This window comes from Panthera leo, chromosome D3 (assembly GCF_018350215.1).
Source record: "Panthera leo isolate Ple1 chromosome D3, P.leo_Ple1_pat1.1, whole genome shotgun sequence".
Classification (NCBI taxonomy): Eukaryota; Metazoa; Chordata; class Mammalia; order Carnivora; family Felidae; genus Panthera; species Panthera leo.
Window position 1 is genome coordinate 94,087,615 of NC_056690.1, and position 20,533 is coordinate 94,108,147.

Below are 20,533 nucleotides of genomic sequence, written 5' to 3' on the forward strand. Positions count from 1 at the left end.
CAGGATGAGCTAGACCGTGGCGCTCACCCCGGAAGCCGTGACAGCGTCTCCGCACTGCTCCCACCTCCCAAATGCGGTCCCGTCAGAGGAAGGGCCATGAAAACAAACAGGAGGCCTAAGGCTGCGGAGGGTGGCCTTCGCCTGTTTTTAAGTGGGGCCGTTAAAACCTGTGCCCTCCCCCCGACAGACAGCTGTGTCCAGGGCTCAGGGCACGTGCTGTCCCGGCCAGGGCGACAACGGCCCCGTGGCTCTCCGCTCCGAGAGGCTCTCTGCTCGGAGACTCCTCAGAGGGACACGGCACTCTCTCCGTGCCACTGCCCTCAGTGGCTCGTCAGTGGAGCCGCAGGAAGGGGCCGCAGGTGAGTTTTCAGGAACACAGATGGGTTCACAAAAAAGACACCTTTGTATATTTTACCGCCTTTCATCTTACTGTGGAAGTTTTCACTGCATGCATTAACTTAATTAAGTTGATTTTAGGTAACACATGATCAGAAAGCAAATAAAAAGCCACCGCCAGGCAGGACTGTTGTCCTGTGGCAGTAAGCGGCCCCCAGGGCCCACGCCGGGGATGTCTGCTGCCGGAACGAGGGCCACACCTGCGTCACCACCTTGGATCGGCCCCAGACCAGACTCACTCTCAGACTAGAATCCAGGGCTGGGGGGTGACGCATCCCAAAACTTAAACTATCACTTCCACGTACCTTCACTTTGTGTACGGTTTTGACATTTTTTGTATCTTGCCCCCCAGTGTAAATTGTCTCCGAGAAAAAAAAAGAAAATGGCTCAGTGCAAACAGCTTCGTCCGTACTTGCCATACAGAACGGTCGATTATTCTTGAGACACGGCTCTTGGCCTAAAACAAGGCACTTCCCGCCCTTCCAAAGCATTCCACGGTCGGGGCCCTGTCGGCACAGGGCCGTCACCGGTCCGGGGCTGGCCTGCCTGGGGAGGGGGCACCTGAGCGAGCAGCCCGGGTCTCACAAGGACAGCCGCACCCCACGGAAGGGGCGTCCACCCTTCCCTGGAGACCCTGAGGTGAAGTAAGGGCGGGGACCGGTTCCTCCCTCTGTCCTGGGCCCTCGCTCCCGAGTCCATTCACGAGGCCACACTGGATCCGCGAGCGGTTTATTGATTCACAGTCACCACGCTGACAGAACGGAGCGCCCCCCCACCCCCCACCTGGGCGCGGCCGGTCACCACTGCAATCGCTGACGTTTTAATTCGGAGGCAATTACTGCTGCAGACATGTCCCTTCATTTTTATAAACTAAGCATTTCCAGGTCATCTCACAGGCCATTAACTCGGCAGGATCCTCGCTCAAACACGCAGGAGTTTTTGAGGAAAACTCTGGAGGAGGGAACGGCTGTGCACAGCAGACACCACTAGGACTGTGGCACCCCGGTCAACCCCCCCCGAGAGCTGCCCCTCTGCCCAGCAGAAGGGAAGCCGCGTGGAAGCATCCAGAACACAGGCTCTGGGGGCCTGGGAGCTTGCCCAGGGCTGCTGGGCACGGCTGAGATGCTCACGTGACAGTGAAGGGGGGAAATACGGGGCGACCAGAGTCACCCAGCAGCCCCCACCGCAGCCAGATGCAGGGGATGTGGAGGACCAGGGGTTCGGCGGGCAGAGATGCCGGGGCCCGGCCCGCTACCCCGGAAGGTCACCCCAGGCCTGAGGGCCCAGAGTGTGGGGTGTGGGACTGGCTCGGCAGCAGGGACACGGGCCACACGTGTCCCCACTCCTGGCCTGCAGACCGGCCCCCTGTCCCGAAGATGGAAGGCTGTGTGCTGCAGACACGTGCATTCCCCAGGATACAGGGAAAACGCCCCGCAAGGCAGCCCTCCTTGGGGGACCCGGTCGCGGGCCCCTGGCTTTCCTGGGAGCACACGCGGGCCACCGGCACCCCACCACACCCCTGAGCCCCAGCAGGGTCCACACCGGTGCCTGCCAGGAAGAAGCCAGCGTAGCAGTGAGGCCCAGGGGGCCCACAGGACAGCCCTGGGCCCCTCTGCCGAGCTGACGGCCGAGTCCTGAGTCCCATGAGGCAGCTGACTGCAGGTGGCCCCGAAAAGGCCAACTCTGGCCGGATAATCAAGAATGCTCATGACGCGCGTCCTCACGGCCTCCTTTCCACATGTATCAGGCGGGCTCTGCGCCCGGGCCCTTCTGAGACCGGGCTCTGCACTCCGGAGGGGCTTCATGGTGTCCTCTGTCCTGTCGCAGCCCCAGGTCAGCCTTTCCCGGGTTTGTGAGCACGTTCCAGGCTGCAGACAGGCGTCTTGTGAGAGGAAGGAAGAGAACACTCGCTTTTCCATCGCCCGAAAGCGGCTGCAGCCCAGCCCTCGCTGTGAACCCCACTGGCGCCCGTCCTCGGGGCGGGCGGGCACAAAGGGCGGCACCCAGGCCCCCCCACCGGCCCACCCCAGACCCACAGAGGCTGACAGAGATCCCGACGGCTGAGACCCCTCTGGGGCCACGGTGCCTGCCCGCCCCGACGGGGAGGCCGGGCGGCCGGGCGGCGCCTGCGGCTGGAGACCGCCACGCGTCCTTGTCCTCCTCCCCGGCTGCCTCAGAGGGCCTTGGCACTGGCGGGGTGCGCCGCGTGGGGGACGGGCTTCGGGGGATGGCGGGCGAACGCGTAGGCCTGTCCCAGGATGGCCAGGTCCACCAGCACCTGCAACAGGCCACACACGGAGAACTGCAGGGGCGCGCCGTTCAGCAGGAAGTAGGCGGTCTTGAAGGCGTCCCCGCTGGTCCACATGAACACCATCTTGATGCTGCAGAGACACCAGCCAGGGGTCAGGAAACAAAACGGGGCTGGGGGCTCAGCAGACGGGGCAGTCGGGGGACACCCGGCCCCAACCCGTCCCTCCCATCCCTCCCATCCTCGCCATGAGGGCCCTGCGTGCCCCGCCACGGGGACAGGGAGGCCCTTCGGCCGGAGGGGCCTCAGCTGTGCGGGGCAGGAAAAGGCCGACACAGCGGTGGGGCCCCCACGGCCTCACAGGTGCTCTGCCCCTCGCGGCTGCGGGCACGTCTGTCACGTGCCCCTCAGGAGACTCGCCGTGGCCTTAGCACAGGGGAGACCACCCCTCCCCACGCTGCATCCCAGGGAGTCGACCAGGCAGGGGCAGCAGCCACAGCCACAGGACCTCAGGACGGCCGCACTCGGCCACAGGAGCCTTGCCCAGGACAGGTGGTGGCCCCCTCAGCCTCAGCTTTCCCCTCCTGGCCGCGGAGCCCCCGGTCTGCACCCAGGGGACAAAAGCAGGGGCTGCCAGGAGAAGCGGAGCAAAGCCGGCCACTCTCGGAAATCCCTGCCCGGCCAGACCCCCCCCCCCCCCCCCACGTGAAAGCTCACTGGAGGGTGATTCCCTTCCTGGTCACGGACGCCGACCCCCCTCAGACACCTCAGACCCGTCTGTAGGGGGACAGGGACCCTTGGTGAGTAAAGAGGGAACTGTCACCCACGTCACTGCCCACAGCCCACATGCACACCACCGAGCCCTGGCTCCCCGAGCGACGAGCGGAGCACCGCTGTGCCTTCCCGCTTACGCTATGTTTAAATCGGACCGCCTCCGCCAGCAGGCCGAACCTTCTCCAACCAATGAAACCAGGCCACGGGGTTTGGGGGTGGTGCCACCAGGCAGCAGGAAGGACGGTGAAGTTCCCCAAGCAGACAGGGTGCCCGTCAGAGCCGCGAGCACCAGACCGAGAAGAACTTACGTCGAGGGCGAGGCAGGCGCTGGGCTCTCAGAAGTGGGCACTCCTCCACCCCGGAGCCCTGGCGTTCGGACAACCTCAAGCCCCAGGCTGGTTCCGACAGAACCGGGGTGAGGAGCCCCGTCTCCTGAACCCCAGCGCATGGAGGCAGCAGGCGCTCAAACACGGCTCTTGGTCCCATCCTCCGCCTGCTGAAGTGTCACACTGGCCATGCAGGACCGAGGGAAGCGGAGAAAACAGCCTGAGGTTCTCGGGACGGTCGCTGGGGAAATGGCCTAAGGCCGAGCTCCACCCAGCTTGTCTGTGGGCAGGCATCCACGTCCAAACAGCCCACGGATACATCTCACTTGGCCCGTAGTGTTGGTTCACGTAGTATTTCAAAATGTTTGTTCTGAGTTAGCTGATAACTAATTCTGCATTTTGAAAATCCAGATTTATTATATATAACAGATCTTTTTCTGGCTGCTTTCCACATTTAACGTTGGTTTTTAGCAGATTGTGATGTGATACATGTTTGGGATTTGCCAAACGTCTGAAATCTGTGTTTACCTAACATCAGATTTGGAAAATTTTCAGCCATTATTTAACTATTTTTGTCTGCTCCACACTCCTCTCCTAAACTCAGACGACATCAATGTTAGATCTTTTGGTGCTGTCCCTACGTCCACTTTTACCCCCAGTTTTTCTCTGTTGTTGAGAATGTACGATTTTTATCGATCTGTCTTCAGGTTCAGACTCTTTCTCCTGTTACCTTCATTCTGCTACTGAACTCACGAAGTACATTTTTATTTGGTTGTAGTTTTTAATTTAAGATCTTCTATTTGGTTCTTTCTTATAGCTTCCACGTCTTTGCGGAGATGTTCTGTTTTTCATTCATCTCCAGAGTGTCCGCTCTCGCTCTCTAGAGTGGTTTCCAGTGACCGCAGTGCCTCTGTCACCTGGTTCACGGTCCTTGTTGTCAGCTGGTTCCCGTGTCCTTTGACAGCTGCTGAGATCTTCCCGGTTCCTTCATATGTTGAGTAATTTTGGTTTGTATCCTGGACATTGTTAACATATGAGACTGGATGCCTTATTAAACCCTATGGAGAATGTCGGGTCTTGTGTTCTAACAGCAGCTGATGTGGGCTGCAGGTCAATTCAGCTCAGTTTTCAAGGCCTCGGCAGAACCACCTGGGTCCGGACTGTGCAGGCAGCACTCAGTGGCCGGGCTGGGATGTGGGTGGTGGTCCTCCCCAACATTCAGTTTTCAACGCCTTTGGGATGTAGGTTAGGGCCAAGTCCATGCATGCATAGCTTGGCGTGAGCCCAGGAGTCACACGCAACTTCACAGGATCCCTGTCCCAAGATGTTCCTGTCCATCTCCCTGACTCTGTGCCTCGGGGACACTCCTTTCCCAGGTCCTCTGGCTGGAAAGCCAGGGCTTTAGTGTCCAGGTCCACGTGGTGGCAGGGTGGAGGGAAAGAGCCACAGGATTCCCCTTTACTCTCAGGGGCAGGTGTCTGTCCAGCCACCGCTCACACGGCCCCAGCTCGGCAGACAGCCCTTCAGGATTGGGACTTGCCTGGAGCCAGGACATAAGAGCGAGGCCAAAACATCAACGACAACAACCTCGGGCGTCTCCTCACTCTCTGCCCTGGAGGGGGCCCTGCCCCACGCTGGGACCGGTGGAGGAGGCCCCTCGTGGAGCTCTTTCCACCCTACCCAGGGCACAGTGCTGAGTTCCAGGCTGGCAGAGATGGACGGGAAAACGGAACTCAGGTCAGTCATCCATGTGTCAAGTCGTGGTCTCCTTCCCGTGACCTGCCCGCGCCGGCTGACTTCTTGGAGTCCCCACAGCTGCTCCGTGCCTTCTGTCCAGGCCTGCAGTTGTGCTCAGGGGGAGAGACGGGCTTGCCCCGTGCAGCCTCGTGGGAAAGATCCGAGATTGGAAGTTTGGGTCTGCATTCTGCCACTGGCCACCTTCCCCAACTGGTCCCTGTGGACATCGGACCTAGTCCACCCTGGGCAGCATGGCTGAGGAGCAGGAGGGACGGTGCTGGCTGCTGTGACATTTCCCATGGGGATTTGTCACCTGCGGTAATCAAAACCCTCCACTTCCCACCCCGTGCCTCTCTCTCGGTCTGAACTGTCCTGGTCTGGAGCACCAGCTGGGGATGTCTGCCTGTGGGTGACTCGGCATCATGGCTCAGGGCCTCAGTGGGGCTGCAGGGCAGGGACTTGGGCTAATGGCACCCTTAGAACTGGGGGAACCGTGGAGACGGGGGGCACAGCACGGAGACGAGCTGAGTGAGGGAAGCGGTGTGAACGGGGGACAGAGCTGACAGCACGCGGTCCCCTCCAGGCCTGGGCTGGGCCACCAGGAGGCCGCAGGCACCTGGCAGACTGGGGCCCGGGTGCACGGAGTGAACTGCACCGCGGAGGGCCGGCCTGTCCAAGCTGCTCACAGCCCCCACACTCACAACACCACACTTTCCGAGGAAAACCCACAGCCACAAAGCAAGCACCTCAAGGAGAAGCTCCGAAGGCAAGCGAGGTTTCTGCCATGAAGACAGGAGGGAAGCAACGGGCGCTCAGAGGAAGAGGCTCGTTCCATTCTACGGACTAAGAGCTCAAGGCACGGTCTCCCCCAGAGATACCCAAGTTTAGGAGGGGACTGAAAGACCCTCCTCAAAACACAAGGAAAGCCTAACGAGCCACAGAGACAGTTCCAGCTCAGGCAGCAGGGTCGGGCAGACGGCCGGGCTGGAGCCTTCTCAAGTGGGGCTTTGGGGTTGCAGCCAGAGCCGGAGTGACACCAGCCTGGAAAAGCCCTGTGTCCCCAGCCCCTCAGGGCCAGGCCATTCCTGGGGTGAGGGTGCCGGTCCTTTGATGGCCCCCTGGCCAGAAGCTGGCCCCTCCCTCCACTGGTGGCTCGGAGAGAGACAGGACTCCACACAGCGGCACTCCCTATGGGGCAGGCAGAAAATGCAGCTGAGGTCAGTCCCAGTACCCGAGGCCACCCCTCCCCTGGCGCCCTGTCAGAGCCCCTCTGCGTCCTGAGTGCACAGGTGCACGTGCAGACGTGCGGTCACCGCTCAGACGTGAGGTCACCTGATGTAAAGAACATTTTTAGCCGCACAGACCAGACGCCTCACCCAGCCTCGGCCCTTGAGTCAGCTATGGCTCGGGGTCAGGAATGTGACAGCCTCGCTGAGGTCCCACGACCAGCCGCCTAGGTCAAATATTAACCAAGTTGTTCCCGCCCCGTCTGGTGCAGGAGAAAACCAACACCCTGAGCAATCTGCTTATCGGGAAGGAACGCCCCTGTGCAGACAGCAAGGACTCTGATGTACAAGCTCACGTTGTCACCCCAAGACTGTGTGGTGCCCTGCCCCCAAGACTCCCAGGACCTTCAGTGGGCTGTGAATTCCCATCACTTGCAGCAGCTATGGGACAGAGGAGCGAGCCGCAGAGGTCGGGCCATCACTCTTCAGTATGTCTGGGGTGTCTGGAGTGCCACCCAAGGGAGACCCCGACTCCTCCTCCTACACGGAGCCCAGGGTTTCCACAACGCAGGAAGCCCAGCTGGTCGCCTCCCAGGCCCCAGGCCATGTCCTTCCTGCTCAGGCTGGTAGCCTGGGAGCTGGAGTCCTGGTCAGGCCACCAGCCCCTCCCACACCTGGCCATCCCTACCCCCTCCCACTATTTTAATCCCAGCTCCCATTACCTCATTCTTGGCTCCTGCATTTTTTCCTCTCAGACTACTCCTAAAATACCTCTCACCTCATCCTTGCCCTGCCCCGCAGTCCAGAAAGCCTTCCCCACAGCACACAGGTCAGGCAGGCCAAGCCCTGTGGCCTCCCCAGCCCTCCCCTCAGGAGCCCAGGCCCAGACCTTGCCCTCCTCCCACCCATCAAACTCCACCCAAAACACATCCCAAAAGAGTAGGTTTTTGTCACCTTAGGTCAGACAATGGTTTCTTGGGCATGACAACTAAAGCATAAGCAACACACACACACACACACACACACACACACACACACACACACACACACAAATATGCTGGACTTCATTCAATTTAAAAATCTTTTGTGCTGAAAAGGAAAATATCAGGAAAGTGAAGACAATCCACAGGATGGGAGAAAAAACTTGCAAATCATATACCTGACAGAGTTCCAGTATCCAGTGTGGATAAAGAAATCTACAACTCAGTAATAAAAAGACAAACAACCAAATTTAAAAATAGACAAAAGGTCTGAACAGCTATCTCTCCATAGACATATAAATGGTCAAGAAGCACACGAAAGGATGTTCAACATCATTAGTCATTAGGGAAATGCAAATCAAAACCACAACAAGATCCCACGTGACACCCACCAGGATAGTGGGGACGTGGGGGAGAGCGCAAGCAGGGGAGGGGTAGAGAGAGAGGGACAGAGGATCCAAAGCAGGCTCTGCATTGACAGGCTGACAGCAGCGAGCCCAATGTGGGACTCAAATTCACGAACTGTGAGATCATGACCTGAGCCAAAGTCAGACGCTCGACCAACTGAGCCACCCAAGTGCCCCCAAATTTTTAGATTTTATAAAGCCCAACATGTAGTTTTTATGTTGTTTCCTGTGCCTTTGGTGTCACATCCAAGAAATCACTGCCAAATCCAATGTCATGATGCTTTTCTCCTGTTTTCTTCTAAGAATTCCATTGCTTTAGGTCTTACATTCAGGTCTTTGATCAATTTTGAGTTAATTTTGGTATACGGTGCCAGGTAAGAGTCTAATGTCATTCTTTTGCATGTGGATATCCCATTTCTCAGAACCATTTGTTGAAAAGACTGTCCTTTCTCCACTGAATGGTCTTGGCACCCTTTCCGAAAGTCACTTAACCATATATGTAAATGTCATTCGGGACTCTCTAGTCCCCTGGTCTCTTTGTCTTTATGCCAATAACACACTGTCTTGATTATTGTACTTTTTAGTTATTTTTGAAATCTGAAAGTATGAGTCTTCTAGTTTTGTTCGAGATTGTTTTGACTATTTGGGGGTCCCTTAATATTCCATATGAATTTTAGGCCTGGTTTTTCTATTTCTGCAAAAAAAAAAAAAAAAAAAAAAATCACTGGGATTTCGACAGGGATTCCATTAAATCTGAGATTGCTTTGGGTAGTACTGACATTATAACAATATTGAGTCTTCCAGTCCATGAACATGGGATGTCTTTCCATTTACTTATGTCTTGAATTTCTTTCAGCAGACTGTTTTGTAGTTTTCATTGTACAAGTCTTTTATCTCCTTGGTTAAGTTTTTTTTCAGAAAAAAAAATTTTTTTAGGTTTACTCATTTTTGAAAGACAGAGAGAGACGGAGCACAAGCAGGGGTGGGACGGAGAGAGGTGGGGGGACACAGAATCCGAAGCAGGCTCTAGGCTCTGAGCCGTCAGCACAGAGCCCGACGTGGGGCTCGAGCTCACGCACCGTGAGATCATGACCTGAGCCCAAGTCGTACGCTCAACCGACTGAGCCACCCAGGCGCCCCTCCTTGGTTAAGTTAATTTCTAAGTATTTTACACTCTTAATATTACCATAACTAGAATTGGTTTTGTAATTTCCCGAGTGTCCTGCAAGCTGCTCTTAGTGGCACTGGGGGAATTAAGCTGTTGTGTCATTTCCCACATTAAGAAGCTTGAATCTCCTGCCTCTGGCGATATCTGTGGACTCAGCTTCCTCTCCGTGGATCACGGCCTCCAACCTTGGGCGCTGGCAGCCTCCACTCTGGCCTGCCTCTGACCCATGGAGAGTTCTTTCCCATCACAGAAGTTGAACTTGGAAAATTGAGACAATGTTGGATTCAGCTGCCCGGGTATCCCCTACATACCGGATACGGTAAGTTGCCTACAGGATCCAACCAGTAAACAGTGACGGTGCAGGTGCAGCAAACACACAGGTACAGGCAGGTGGACTTGGAAGCAGCAGGTGTGGGATCAACATGAGCCCACTTTGAGCACGCTGTGGCCACAAATCAGGTGGTCAGCCTCAGTGAGTCCGCAGGTGCCGAGGGTCCCCAGGGAGGGGACGCCATGCCCCAGCCACCGGACAGGCCTCCCGCCGCACATTCGTATCTGAAAGTGCACACTAGTCGTCTTCTGTCTTGCTTCAGTGGAACAGACACCCATCCAGGGAGAACTGGGTAGGGAAGGGCCTGTAAGCCGTATCACGGGAGAGGGAGCCAATGCACCTGAGGAGGGTGAGAAGAGGCCCCCAGGGAGGTAGGGCCACGATGCTGCCTTCACACGCACACGACCACCCTGGGAGGGGCTGAGGCTCTGCATGGATCTAGGCGAGAAGGCATGAGAGGTTCAGGTACTACTACAGCCCTCGAAGAGAGCCCTGCACAGCTGTAAGTGCTGCACGGGGAGGGAGCTCCCCATCGCAGGAAGCGAGCAAGTGCCAGAGGAACAACCAGTAGGAATGGCGAAGATTCTGAACCAGCCAACCCGGGGGGCCCCCGGGATTCCAACGGACACCCCGTTCCAATGGCACAGGTGACTCTCATCAGGCCAGGCCAGGGGAGGGCCCTACCCAACGCCTTCAAGACTGGCGCCCCACCGGCCTCCCGTTACTCGGAGGACATCTGAAGTCACGGATGGCATCGGCACACCTGCTCCGCCGTGACAAGAGTGAATCCCATGACACAGGGCCCCCACCGCTGAGTGCACCTCTGTGCTCCGCAGCCAGAGCGCTGTCCCCTCGCCCCCCCTTCTGCACTCGGCACGTCCCTCCCACCGTCATGCTTCAGGGCCAGCCTGAAAGAGTGGCGCTCAGATCCTGCACCGCACACCTGCCTCGCGAGAGGGCCGTGGCCTCCCCCAACCCGCCCCACACTCACGTCTCTGCTCACACACCCAGACGTCAAAGGGCCAACGTGTTCACACCTAAACTGCTCCTTGCCCGGCGGTTTCACAAGCGTGACCGAAAACACGGCAGCCGTGTTCGCGCACGTTCCGTTCTTACCAGCTTGGAGGCACTGGCACCACTGGGTCCAGCGAGAGCCGCAGGGGCCGCCTACCTCATTCCCTCAGTGGACTGGTGGCGATAGTTGCGGTAGAGCTGTGGGACACCCAGCATGGCCTCGGTCAGCACGGCCAGGAAGCCCAGGGTCTCCACAAACAGGGCCGAGTCGATGGACAGGTACGTGATGTAGCCCGCCACGCCCGTGAAGGCCACAACACACTGCACGTAGTCCCCGAAGCTGCTCCAGTGCCAGAAGTGGCGAGGGTCAAAGTCTAGGGCGAGAGGCGAGACAAATGTAAGCCAGGCGTACGGGTCAGGGCACCGTGAGGAGAGGACGTGAGCGGAGCGAGGAGGTCAAAGTCAATGGACGTGAGATGGACGTGGGCTGTGGGGCTCCCTGTGCTCTTGGCAGGGCCCTTGTGAGGGAGCTTTGATATCAGTCACCGTAAAGACGTTAAAATCCTTAAATCCTGTGATAGTATAGTGCAGGGGTTGTACCGGAGCCTCTGAAGTCTCTTCCCTGGGTTAGAATCCTCACCCCTTCCTCCACAAGTGGATCAGTTCACCAGGTGTCTTGGTGTCTTCAGGTGTGAAAGAGGAATAAGGTAACCTACCTCCTATGGTTATTCTAACGGTTACGTGAGTTAATCTTACAAACCCGATGAAGTGCCCAGCCCATAATAAGGGCCAATAAAGGTATGTACTTATCATCACTACACAGTCGATCAAATGTTATCGTTCGCCTGACAGATAGATGTGTCCTGCAGAAACCAAATCCATAAGCACTCACAAATCAGCAAACTACGTGAAGTTCTTGGGCTTTGGCAGATAAACACAGGAGGTCCTGGGGACAGAAGCGGCGTCAGGGCAGGTCAGGGAAATGGGGATAAATAGAAAGAGAGCTTGAGGGTGCAGGATGCACCCGATCCCGGCCCAGCCCTTAGAATGGCAGGATCTGGAGCCAGGGCGCCCTGCCAGGAAAATGACCCAGCAAGGGCTGCAGGCATGGGCGCCAGTACGGGGCGGCAGGTCCGGCCCTCCAGGGCCCGGGAAGTGTCGGCAGGGAAATATTCAACCTGCACACGTGTGCCTGTCCTGCCGGCCCCGTCCCCCCACCCCTTCCGGCTCCATTCCCTCACTCTGTGCGAGAACACTGCCCAGAGTCTGAGCTAGAAAGGGGGAGCGCGGGCAGGAGGCGGGGCATGGTTTGCAGGTGTGACGTCACACCAGAGTGGGGGTCACCTCCTAGAGCAGGGCAGGGTATGAGCCAGGCTTGCTTCAGGAACAAACCCCAGCTGTAACACGGGGGTGGCCTGAGCGTGCAGGGGAGCTGGGGGCAAACACTGAGGTGTTCCCTACAGAGAATATGAAGTCATGAGAGGATGTGACAAGGGGGCGGAACTCAGACCCGGATGAAGTTCCTGACTTTGTGCCCAAGGAGTGGAAAAAACAGGGTCAGACCGAGAACCTGGGCCAGGACAGGGATGGACTACGAACAGGCGAGCTGAGGACACCAGGTGAGGTCCAGGGGGCTTCAGGAAACAGGGTCTGAGGTCAATCGGTCACAAGCCTTTCTCTTTTAGGTTCTCAAGGAGCAGGTCAACTGGCAAATGACTAACAGAATACCTTTATTACAAAATTTCTGAGAAAAGACTGAGACCGGACCCTTACCTAAGCAGACACAAAAATTATCTCAAAAAGACCTAAACATGAGAGAGAAAACGGTAAGACTCTCAGCAGAGAACACAGAGGGAGAGCATCAGGACAGTGGATCTGTCAACAGCTCCTTAGATATGAGAACAAAAACACAGCAACAGAAGAGAAAATAGACCAATTCGACTGTATCAAAATTATAAACTTCTGTGTTTCTAGGAAAAAAAAACTCTTTGAAATTATTGGTCTTGGCAACGATTTTTGGATAGGACACCAAAAATGCAAAGCAAAAATAAACAAGCAGAACTGCATCAAACTGAAAGGCTTCTGCAGAACAAAAGAAACGACCAGCAAAATGAAAAGGAGACCAACAGAATGGGAGAAAATGTTTGCAGACTGTCATGTTATAAGGGGTTTATACCCAAAATATATGCAAAACTCATACAACTCAGTAGCCGAAACAAAAAACAAAAACGAAACAAAACAACCCAATTAAAAACTAGAGGACTAGAACACGTATTTTTCCAAAGAAGACATACAAATGGCCAACAGACACATGAAAAGAGGCTCCACATCACTCATCAGGGAAATGCAAATCAAAACCACAATGAGATACGATCTCACACCTGTCAGAATGGCTAGAATAAAAAAAAAAAAAAAAGGGATCAGCGTTGGTGAGGATGTGGAGAAAAGGCAACGCTAACTGGGGCGGCCACTGTGCACAACAACATGGAGGTTCCTCAAAAAATTAAAAATAGAAACACGTGATCCAGCAATTCCCCTCTGGGCATTTATCCAAAGGAAATGAAGTCGCTATCTTGAAGAGACATCTGCACCCCACGTTCACAGCAGCGCTATTTACAATAGCCAAAACATGGAAACAACCTAAGCGTCCACACCAAGAGATGAACGGAGAAAGACGACTGGTGTATATACATAATAGACTATTATTTAGCCATAAAAAAGGGAAATCTTGCTTTTGTGGCAATATACATAGACCTTGAGAACCTTGAGCATAATGCTAAGTAAAATCAGTCAGAGAAAGACAAACACTGTGTATTCTCACTCATATGTAGAATCCAAAAAAGCCAACCTTGCAGAAACAGAGCAGAATGGCGGTTGCCAGCACTGGGGGTGGGGGACGGAGGGAGATGTTGGTCAGAGGGCACAGACTTCCAGCTGTAAGATGAATAAGTTCTGGCATCTAATGTACAGAATGGTAACTATAATCAACAATACTGTATTACACACTTGAACGTGGCTGAGGCACCCGGCTGGCTCAGTCGGTGGAGTGTGCGACTCCCGATCTCGGGGTCATGAGTTTAAGCCCCATGCTGGGTGCAGAGTTTACTTCAAAAAGAAAAAAGGAAAAAAAGAAAGGTGTTAAGAGAGTAGATCCTGGGGTGCCCGGGTGGCTCAGTCAGCTGACCACCTGATTTCAGCTCAGGTCACGATCTCACGATTCGGGAGTTCGAGCCCCACAGGCTCGCTGCTGTCAGCACAGAGCCTGCTTCGGATCCTCTGACCTCCTCTCTCTCTCCCCCTCCCCTACTCATGCTCTCCCTCTCCCTCAAAAATAAATAAACATTAAAAAAAAAAGTAGATCTTAAATGTTACCTCCACCAAAAAAAGAAATAAATAAATAATGTGAAGGGATGGAAGCATTAATGAACCTTACTGTGGTACTTATATCACAACATATAAGTGTGTTAAGTCATCACATTGTACATCTTAAATAGGTTATATGTCAATAATACCTCAATAAAGCTGAAAAAATGAAATTTTTTAAATAGTTCTGTTTCAAATAACATAATCAACAGAGTAAGAAGGTAACCCATGCAATGGGAGAAAATATTTGTGAATCAGATATCCAATAAGGAACTTGCATCCAGAATATATAAAGAATGCTTACAACTCAAAAAAAAAATTTTTTTTACGGGGCAACGTAATTGAACAGACATCTCTCCAAAGGACATCTATAGATGCCCCATAAGCACATGAGAAGATATTCAATGTTATTAATCATTAGGGAAATGAAAATCAAAAGCAAAATGAGACACAACTTCACAACCATTAGGACAGCTGCTTTTAAAAACAAAACAAAACAACACAGGGCACCTGGGCAGCTCAGTCACTTGAGCATCCGACTCTTGATTTCGGCCAGGTCGTGCTCTCCCAGTTTGTGAGATCGAGCCCCACGTCGGGCTCTGCACTGAGCCTGGAGCCTGCTTGGGATTCTCTCTCTCCCTCTCTCCCTGCCCCTCCCCAGCTCGTGCTCGTGTACTCGCTCTCTCTCAAAATAAATGAAAAACAAAAAAACAGAAACAATTGTTGGCAAGGACAGGGAGAAACTGGAACCCTGTGCACTGTCGGCGGGTATGTGAAATGGTGCAGCCGCTGTGGAAAACAGTATAGAGGGTCCTCACAAAATTCAACACAGAATCACATGACCCAGCAATTCCACTTCTGGGGATACACCCAAAAGAACTGAAAGCAGGGACTCAAACAGATATTCGTACAACCATGTTCACAGCAGCATTATTGGCAATAGCTGAAACACAGAAGCAATTCAGGGTCCACCAACAGGTAAATGCATAAGCGAAATGTGGCCTGTACATACAGCGGAGAATTATTCAGCCTTAAAATGGAAGAAAAGTCTGCAATGTGCTAAAACATGGATGAACTGAGAGCACGATACTGAGTGAAATAAGACAGGTACAAGAAAGAAGGGAAAGCAGACCCCTACTGCTGCCCAGGACAGCGATTCTAACAAAGCAAAGGTGGCAAAAGGAACAGCCAATCGGTCACCACTGCTTCCCAAAGGAAGGGTGAGGCATCCTTCCACTCTGGCAAAGTCCAGTGTCGAGAGGAGGAAGAAAACCCCACATCAGATGGGTAGTCACACATATAAGCAGCTAGGAGCGGTTAAGGGAATACAAAAGCCAGGAAAATGAAAACTGAGCTGCCACTCTTTTTCCAGTCAAGATGGAACAACAGAGACCAGACTTACTGTCCAAATAGCCACAAACTGGGCAAAACAGACGTCTGCAAAACACTGGACACGAGGCAGTAAAGGACAGGGATCTCTAGGAGACGCAATACAGGTGAAGTGAGCCCCAAACTGCCCCAGGTTCGGCCTGGAGTTTCCAGGGTGCAGAAAATGAAGTGAGAACCAGGCCAAGCCCCCAGAAACCCACAGTGGGGAAGACAGAGCTGGGTCTAGGACACGAGGCGGCTGGCGTTTGCAGGACAAAGCAAGCACCGATCACAAGACCGGGCAAAGAACCACCGAAAAAGGTAAGCATTCACAGGGTGCAGCATTCCCAAAGGGCCAGGAGCAGTGTCTTCCTTTCAGCCAGAATGGGAAACCTCGAAATTCACAGGGCTTTAGGTGAACATTGCTTCAGCAGTGGGGAGTAACTAGCCCAGGCTGAGCAATGCTCCCACCTAACTCATCTTAAAAGCAAGATCTAAAAAGATCACACTGTTTACAAGTTACTTAACCACATCCCCAGAACAAAGCTCACAAATATTTATAGAAACTTAAAAATATTCAGCAGATAGCAAGGTAAAACTCACAATGTCTGACATCCACTCAAAAATTACCAAGCATGTAAAGAAACAGGAAAATGTGATCTATAATGAAGAGACAAATAGACCAACTGGAAAAAAAAAACAAAAAAAAATTGGAACCAACATGAATGTTAGAACTGACAAGGGCCTCAAAACAGTTATTATAACTATATTCCATTTGTTCAAAAGTTAGGTTGGGATACAGAAAATTATATACATATTTTTAGACTCTACTCCCTCCCAAAAAAACCATCTAGGCATAAAAATCACAACATCTGAGATGAAAAATGAATATATGGATGGGGTTAATATCAGATTAGATGAAGAAGAAAAGATTAGGAAACTTGAAGACATAGGAAGAGAAATTGCAAAATATAAAAGAAAAGAGAATTTTTTTAAAAAATAAAAAAATAAAAATTAAAAAAAATAAAAATAAATAAATAAATAATTTTTAAAAATAAAAATAAATTTAAAAAAAAAGAGAAAAGAATTTTTTAAATCAACCGAGCATTAGTAAGCTGTGGAACAACTTCAAAGCACATAATATTTGTGTGATTAGAGTCCCTGAATTTCAGGGTTGGGGGAAGGCAGAAAAAAATTGCTGGAGGAAAAAAAGGGCCAAAATCTTCCCAAATTTTATGGAAACGTTAAGTCATAAATCTAAGAAGTGCAACGGATCCCAAGCACAAGAAACATAAAGAAAACCACACCAGGGCACAACATAATCAGACTTCTCACCAAAACCAGTAATAAGAAGAAAATTATAAAGGCAGCAAGAAAAAAGGATATATTACATACAGAGGAACAAAGAAGAATAATGTCAAGTTGCTCATCAGTAGAAGACAAGACAGCAAGGGAGCAACGTCTTGAACAGACTGAAAAAAAAACGTGTCAGCTTGGAATTTTATACCTAAGGAAACTATTGTTCAACATGAAGGCAGATAATGAAGATTTTTTTTTTCACATTTAACAGCTTAAAAAGGCCGGTGGCTTCGGGTCCCTCCACTACCGTGAAGAGTCCTTGTGGCTCCTTGTTGACCTAACATAGTGAATGCAGTTAGCCCAGGAGGCTAGCCCAACCCGCTACAAGGGTCATTCCCACCTACTAGGGTTGCCGGGACCTCTTGCCCTCCTTCACCAGATTTTCAGCTACTGATGTTACAAACAATAAAATAATGGAGCATAGAGTTGAGGAAAAGACTTAAACCAGATTTCTCTTCAATCAGTTAAAAAATATGGATCCTGAATCACAGGGACCACAGATTATCAAAGTGACACCTCTTCAACAAATGTTTGCCTCTCGTGCTGGAGCTATCCTGACATCACTAATGGTAATTCCTCTGGATGTTGTGAAGTTTCAACTCCAAGCCCAATGCAACCCATTCTCCAAAGGAAAATGTTTTGTGTAGAGTAATGGACTTATGGATCGTTTATGTGTTTGTGAAGCGGAAGGCAACAAAGCATGGTATAAGAAGCCAGGACGTTCCCATCGGATGCCTTTTTGAAAACCATTCGAAATGAGGGCATTAAATCCCTGTGGAGTGGCTTTCCCCCTACTTTAGTGATGGCAGTTCCTGCCACAGTCATTTAGTTTACCTGCTATGATCAATTAACTAATTTTCTGAAATCAAAATTAGGAGAAAATAAAAGTCATATACCAACTGTTGCTGGAATTGTTGCCAGATCACTGTACTGGTATAATTATGAAGTCTTAAAGAAGCCGCCGTGTGTGAAATCTAGTTTATATGAACCAACATTCATGATCCACTTTACTTCTGGGGTAGTCTTGGTTATACTTCCGGGGCATCGTCTGGTTATACTTCTGGGGCATCGTCTGGTTTTTCTGCAGCTATCGCAGCTTTGCCCTTTGACGTGGCAAAAACACAAAAGCAGACACAACTTTGGATATGTGAATGTCATAAAATTTCTCTGCCTCTGCATATGTCAACGTGAACTATCATGAAGAACGCTGTTGCTAAGAATGGGTTTGCAGGATTATTTACAGGACTCATTCCCCGTTTAATTAAAACTCTTCCTTGGGGCGCCTGGGTGGCGCAGTCGGTTAAGCGTCCGACTTCAGCCAGGTCACGATCTCGCGGTCTGTGAGTTCGAGCCCCGCGTCAGGCTCTGGGCTGATGGCTCGGAGCCTGGAGCCTGTTTCCGATTCTGTGTCTCCCTCTCTCTCTGCCCCTCCCCCGTTCATGCTCTGTCTCTCTCTGTCCCAAAAATAAAATAAAAAACGTTGAAAAAAAAAAAAAATTAAAAAAAAAAAAAACTCTTCCTGCCTGGGCCATTATGATCAACACCTATGAATCTGGGAAGGCTTTTCCCAGAAGCAAAATGCTCTAAGACAGCAATACTAGTGATGCTGTTTCAACCTGAAATAACAACCAAAGCCAAATAATAAGTTGGAGACTCTTAGGCAAGAACTCTTTCACCATTATCTTGAAATGATTTTATTATTTTCTATTTTATAATTTAAATAAGTAGTAATTTCTACTTTGCCTCTAAATCATAATCCTAATTAAAAATAAATTTTGTTACTCTAATTTTTGAGATATTGAGAACGGTATTCCAGAAATCACAACCATTAAATGTTCTCGTAAAGAAAAGAAAAATTATTCCTTAGCGCTGAAAGCAATAATCTGAGAGTTTCATAACTGAGAATGTTTCGGATATATCATAATACTTTGAATTGTGTGCTGAATGATGTAGAGAGTCTGGAAGAAAAATGCCCAAGTCTTTTATGCACACTTACATCATATACATAGATATTTAGGTATTTCAGCAAAGTATATAATAGATAGCAGGCTTTAAATAACATTATTCGCATTTACCAAATAATACCTATTAGATACCTTCTTTAATTCAAATGCATTAGTTTTTTTGTTTTGTTTTGTTTTTTAACTTCCTGTTGCTATTTTAAGGCTTCACCAGAGTTAGGATTTCTTCACTCAAAGGTATGGCTATTTTATATCTTTATGAACCAAAATTAACTGTTTATATGATACAGATATTTTTGATAATTAAAGACTCTGTATAATGTTAAACGAAGTCCTTTGGACAGAAGGAAAGCGACACCAGATGGAAATACAGATCTAACATCTTCAGTTTAGATATGGTAACTAAATGGATTGGGGCACCTGGGTGGCTCAGTCGGTTAAGCATCTGACTTCAGCTCAGGTCATGATCTCACAGTTCATGAGTTCGAGCCCCATGCTGGGTTCTGTGCTAACAGTTCAGAGCCTGGAGCCTGCTTCAGATTCTGTCTGTCTGTCTCTCTCTCTCTCTCTCTCTCTCTCTCTCCCCACTCCCCTGCTCACATTCTGTCCCTCTCTCTCTCAAAAATAAATAAACATTAAAAAAAAATTTTTTTAAGATATGGTAACTAAATGGGTAAATGTATTTGATTTTTCTTCTTATAACTTAAATCTCTTTGATACACAATTGACTATCAAACAAATTTAAGAAACAGTAGCGTTTTAGCATATATAAAGCTAAATACGCCAAACAATCACAGGGACAGGAGGGGTCAGTGACGCCCTGAAGGTGAGGTTCTCAGCAGCATGTGCAGGTGGCAGGACGTCACTTGAGGCAGACAAAGGTAAAGGTGGACCATAAACCCACAGCAAATGCCCATCAACACGTGAATAAAGAAAGAAAACTTAAAATTAGGAAAGAGAGGGGCACCTGAGTGGCTCAGTCAGTTAAGTGTCTGACTCTTGATTTTGGCTCAGGTCATGATGTCACGGTTCGTGAGATCAAGCACCACATTGGGCTCTGAGCTGACACTGTGAAGCCTGCTTAGGATTTTCTCTCTCCCAATCTCTCTGCCTCTCTCCCACTCGTGCTTGATCACTCTCTAAATAAATAATGTTTTAAAAAATTAGGGGGCACCTGGGTGGTTCAGTCAGTCGAGCATCTGACTCTTGATTTTGGCTTAGGTCATGATCTCAGGGTCATGGGATCAAGCCCCATCAGGCTCCACACTGAGCAGAGAGCCTGCTTAAGATTCTCTCTCTCCCTCCACCCCTCTCCCCCACTTGCATGGTCTCTCAAATAATAGATAGATAGGTAGATAGTAGATAGATAGATAGATAAATGTGTTAGAAGGAGAACTCAAAAAGAAATTAGGAAAGAGAAATTAGAATATATCTTGAACCGACTGAAACAAAAAAGCTACATCCAAGTTGAATGCAGTGCTGGGAAAGACTCGCGGCCGCACGCATGGTCCTCGATGCCCGCACTGGAGGGCAAGCACACTGGGGGGTGAGCAGCGAACAAAGTAAACCCAGAGGAAACAGATAAAGGGAAATAAGAAGGATAACAGAAACCAATATACAGAAAACAGAAAAATAGAGAAAATCAATGAAACCAAAGCTGGTGCTTGGAAAAGATCAATAAAATGGATCAACCTCCAGCCAGAATGATTAGGAAAAACAGAAAAGGTGTGAATGTGCTCCCAATGAAAAAGGTAATACACATGACCCCATATCCATTAAGACGCTGAATTTGAATTAAAAACTTCCCACAAAGATAACGTCAGGCACAGAGGGCTTTCCTAGGGAATTTTATCAAATATTTGAAGAAGAAAAAAT

General features: G+C 50.7%; 1 protein-coding gene and 1 pseudogene across 8 annotated transcripts in view; one reads left to right on the forward strand and one right to left on the reverse strand.

Annotated features, from left to right (window-relative positions):
• Positions 1-1,109: 1,109 nt before the first annotated feature.
• SLC66A2 (solute carrier family 66 member 2) overlaps positions 1,110-20,533 on the reverse strand; it is a 52,588-nt gene continuing 33,164 nt past the window's right edge. For 4 of the 8 annotated variants that reach the window (XM_042909604.1, XM_042909608.1, XM_042909606.1 and 1 more), the window contains 2 exons: positions 10,765-10,981; positions 1,110-2,777 (listed from right to left, as the gene is read on the reverse strand). In XM_042909604.1, the coding sequence (XP_042765538.1) occupies positions 2,570-2,777; positions 10,765-10,981 (425 nt within the window). In that variant the 3' untranslated portion in view covers positions 1,110-2,569. Of the gene's footprint in view, positions 2,778-9,573; positions 9,818-9,933; positions 10,032-10,764; positions 10,982-20,533 lie in introns of all 8 variants that reach the window. The other 4 variants (XM_042909607.1, XR_006195058.1, XM_042909609.1 and 1 more) reach the window with 4 other exon arrangements.
• LOC122203054 lies at positions 17,056-18,363 on the forward strand (annotated as a pseudogene).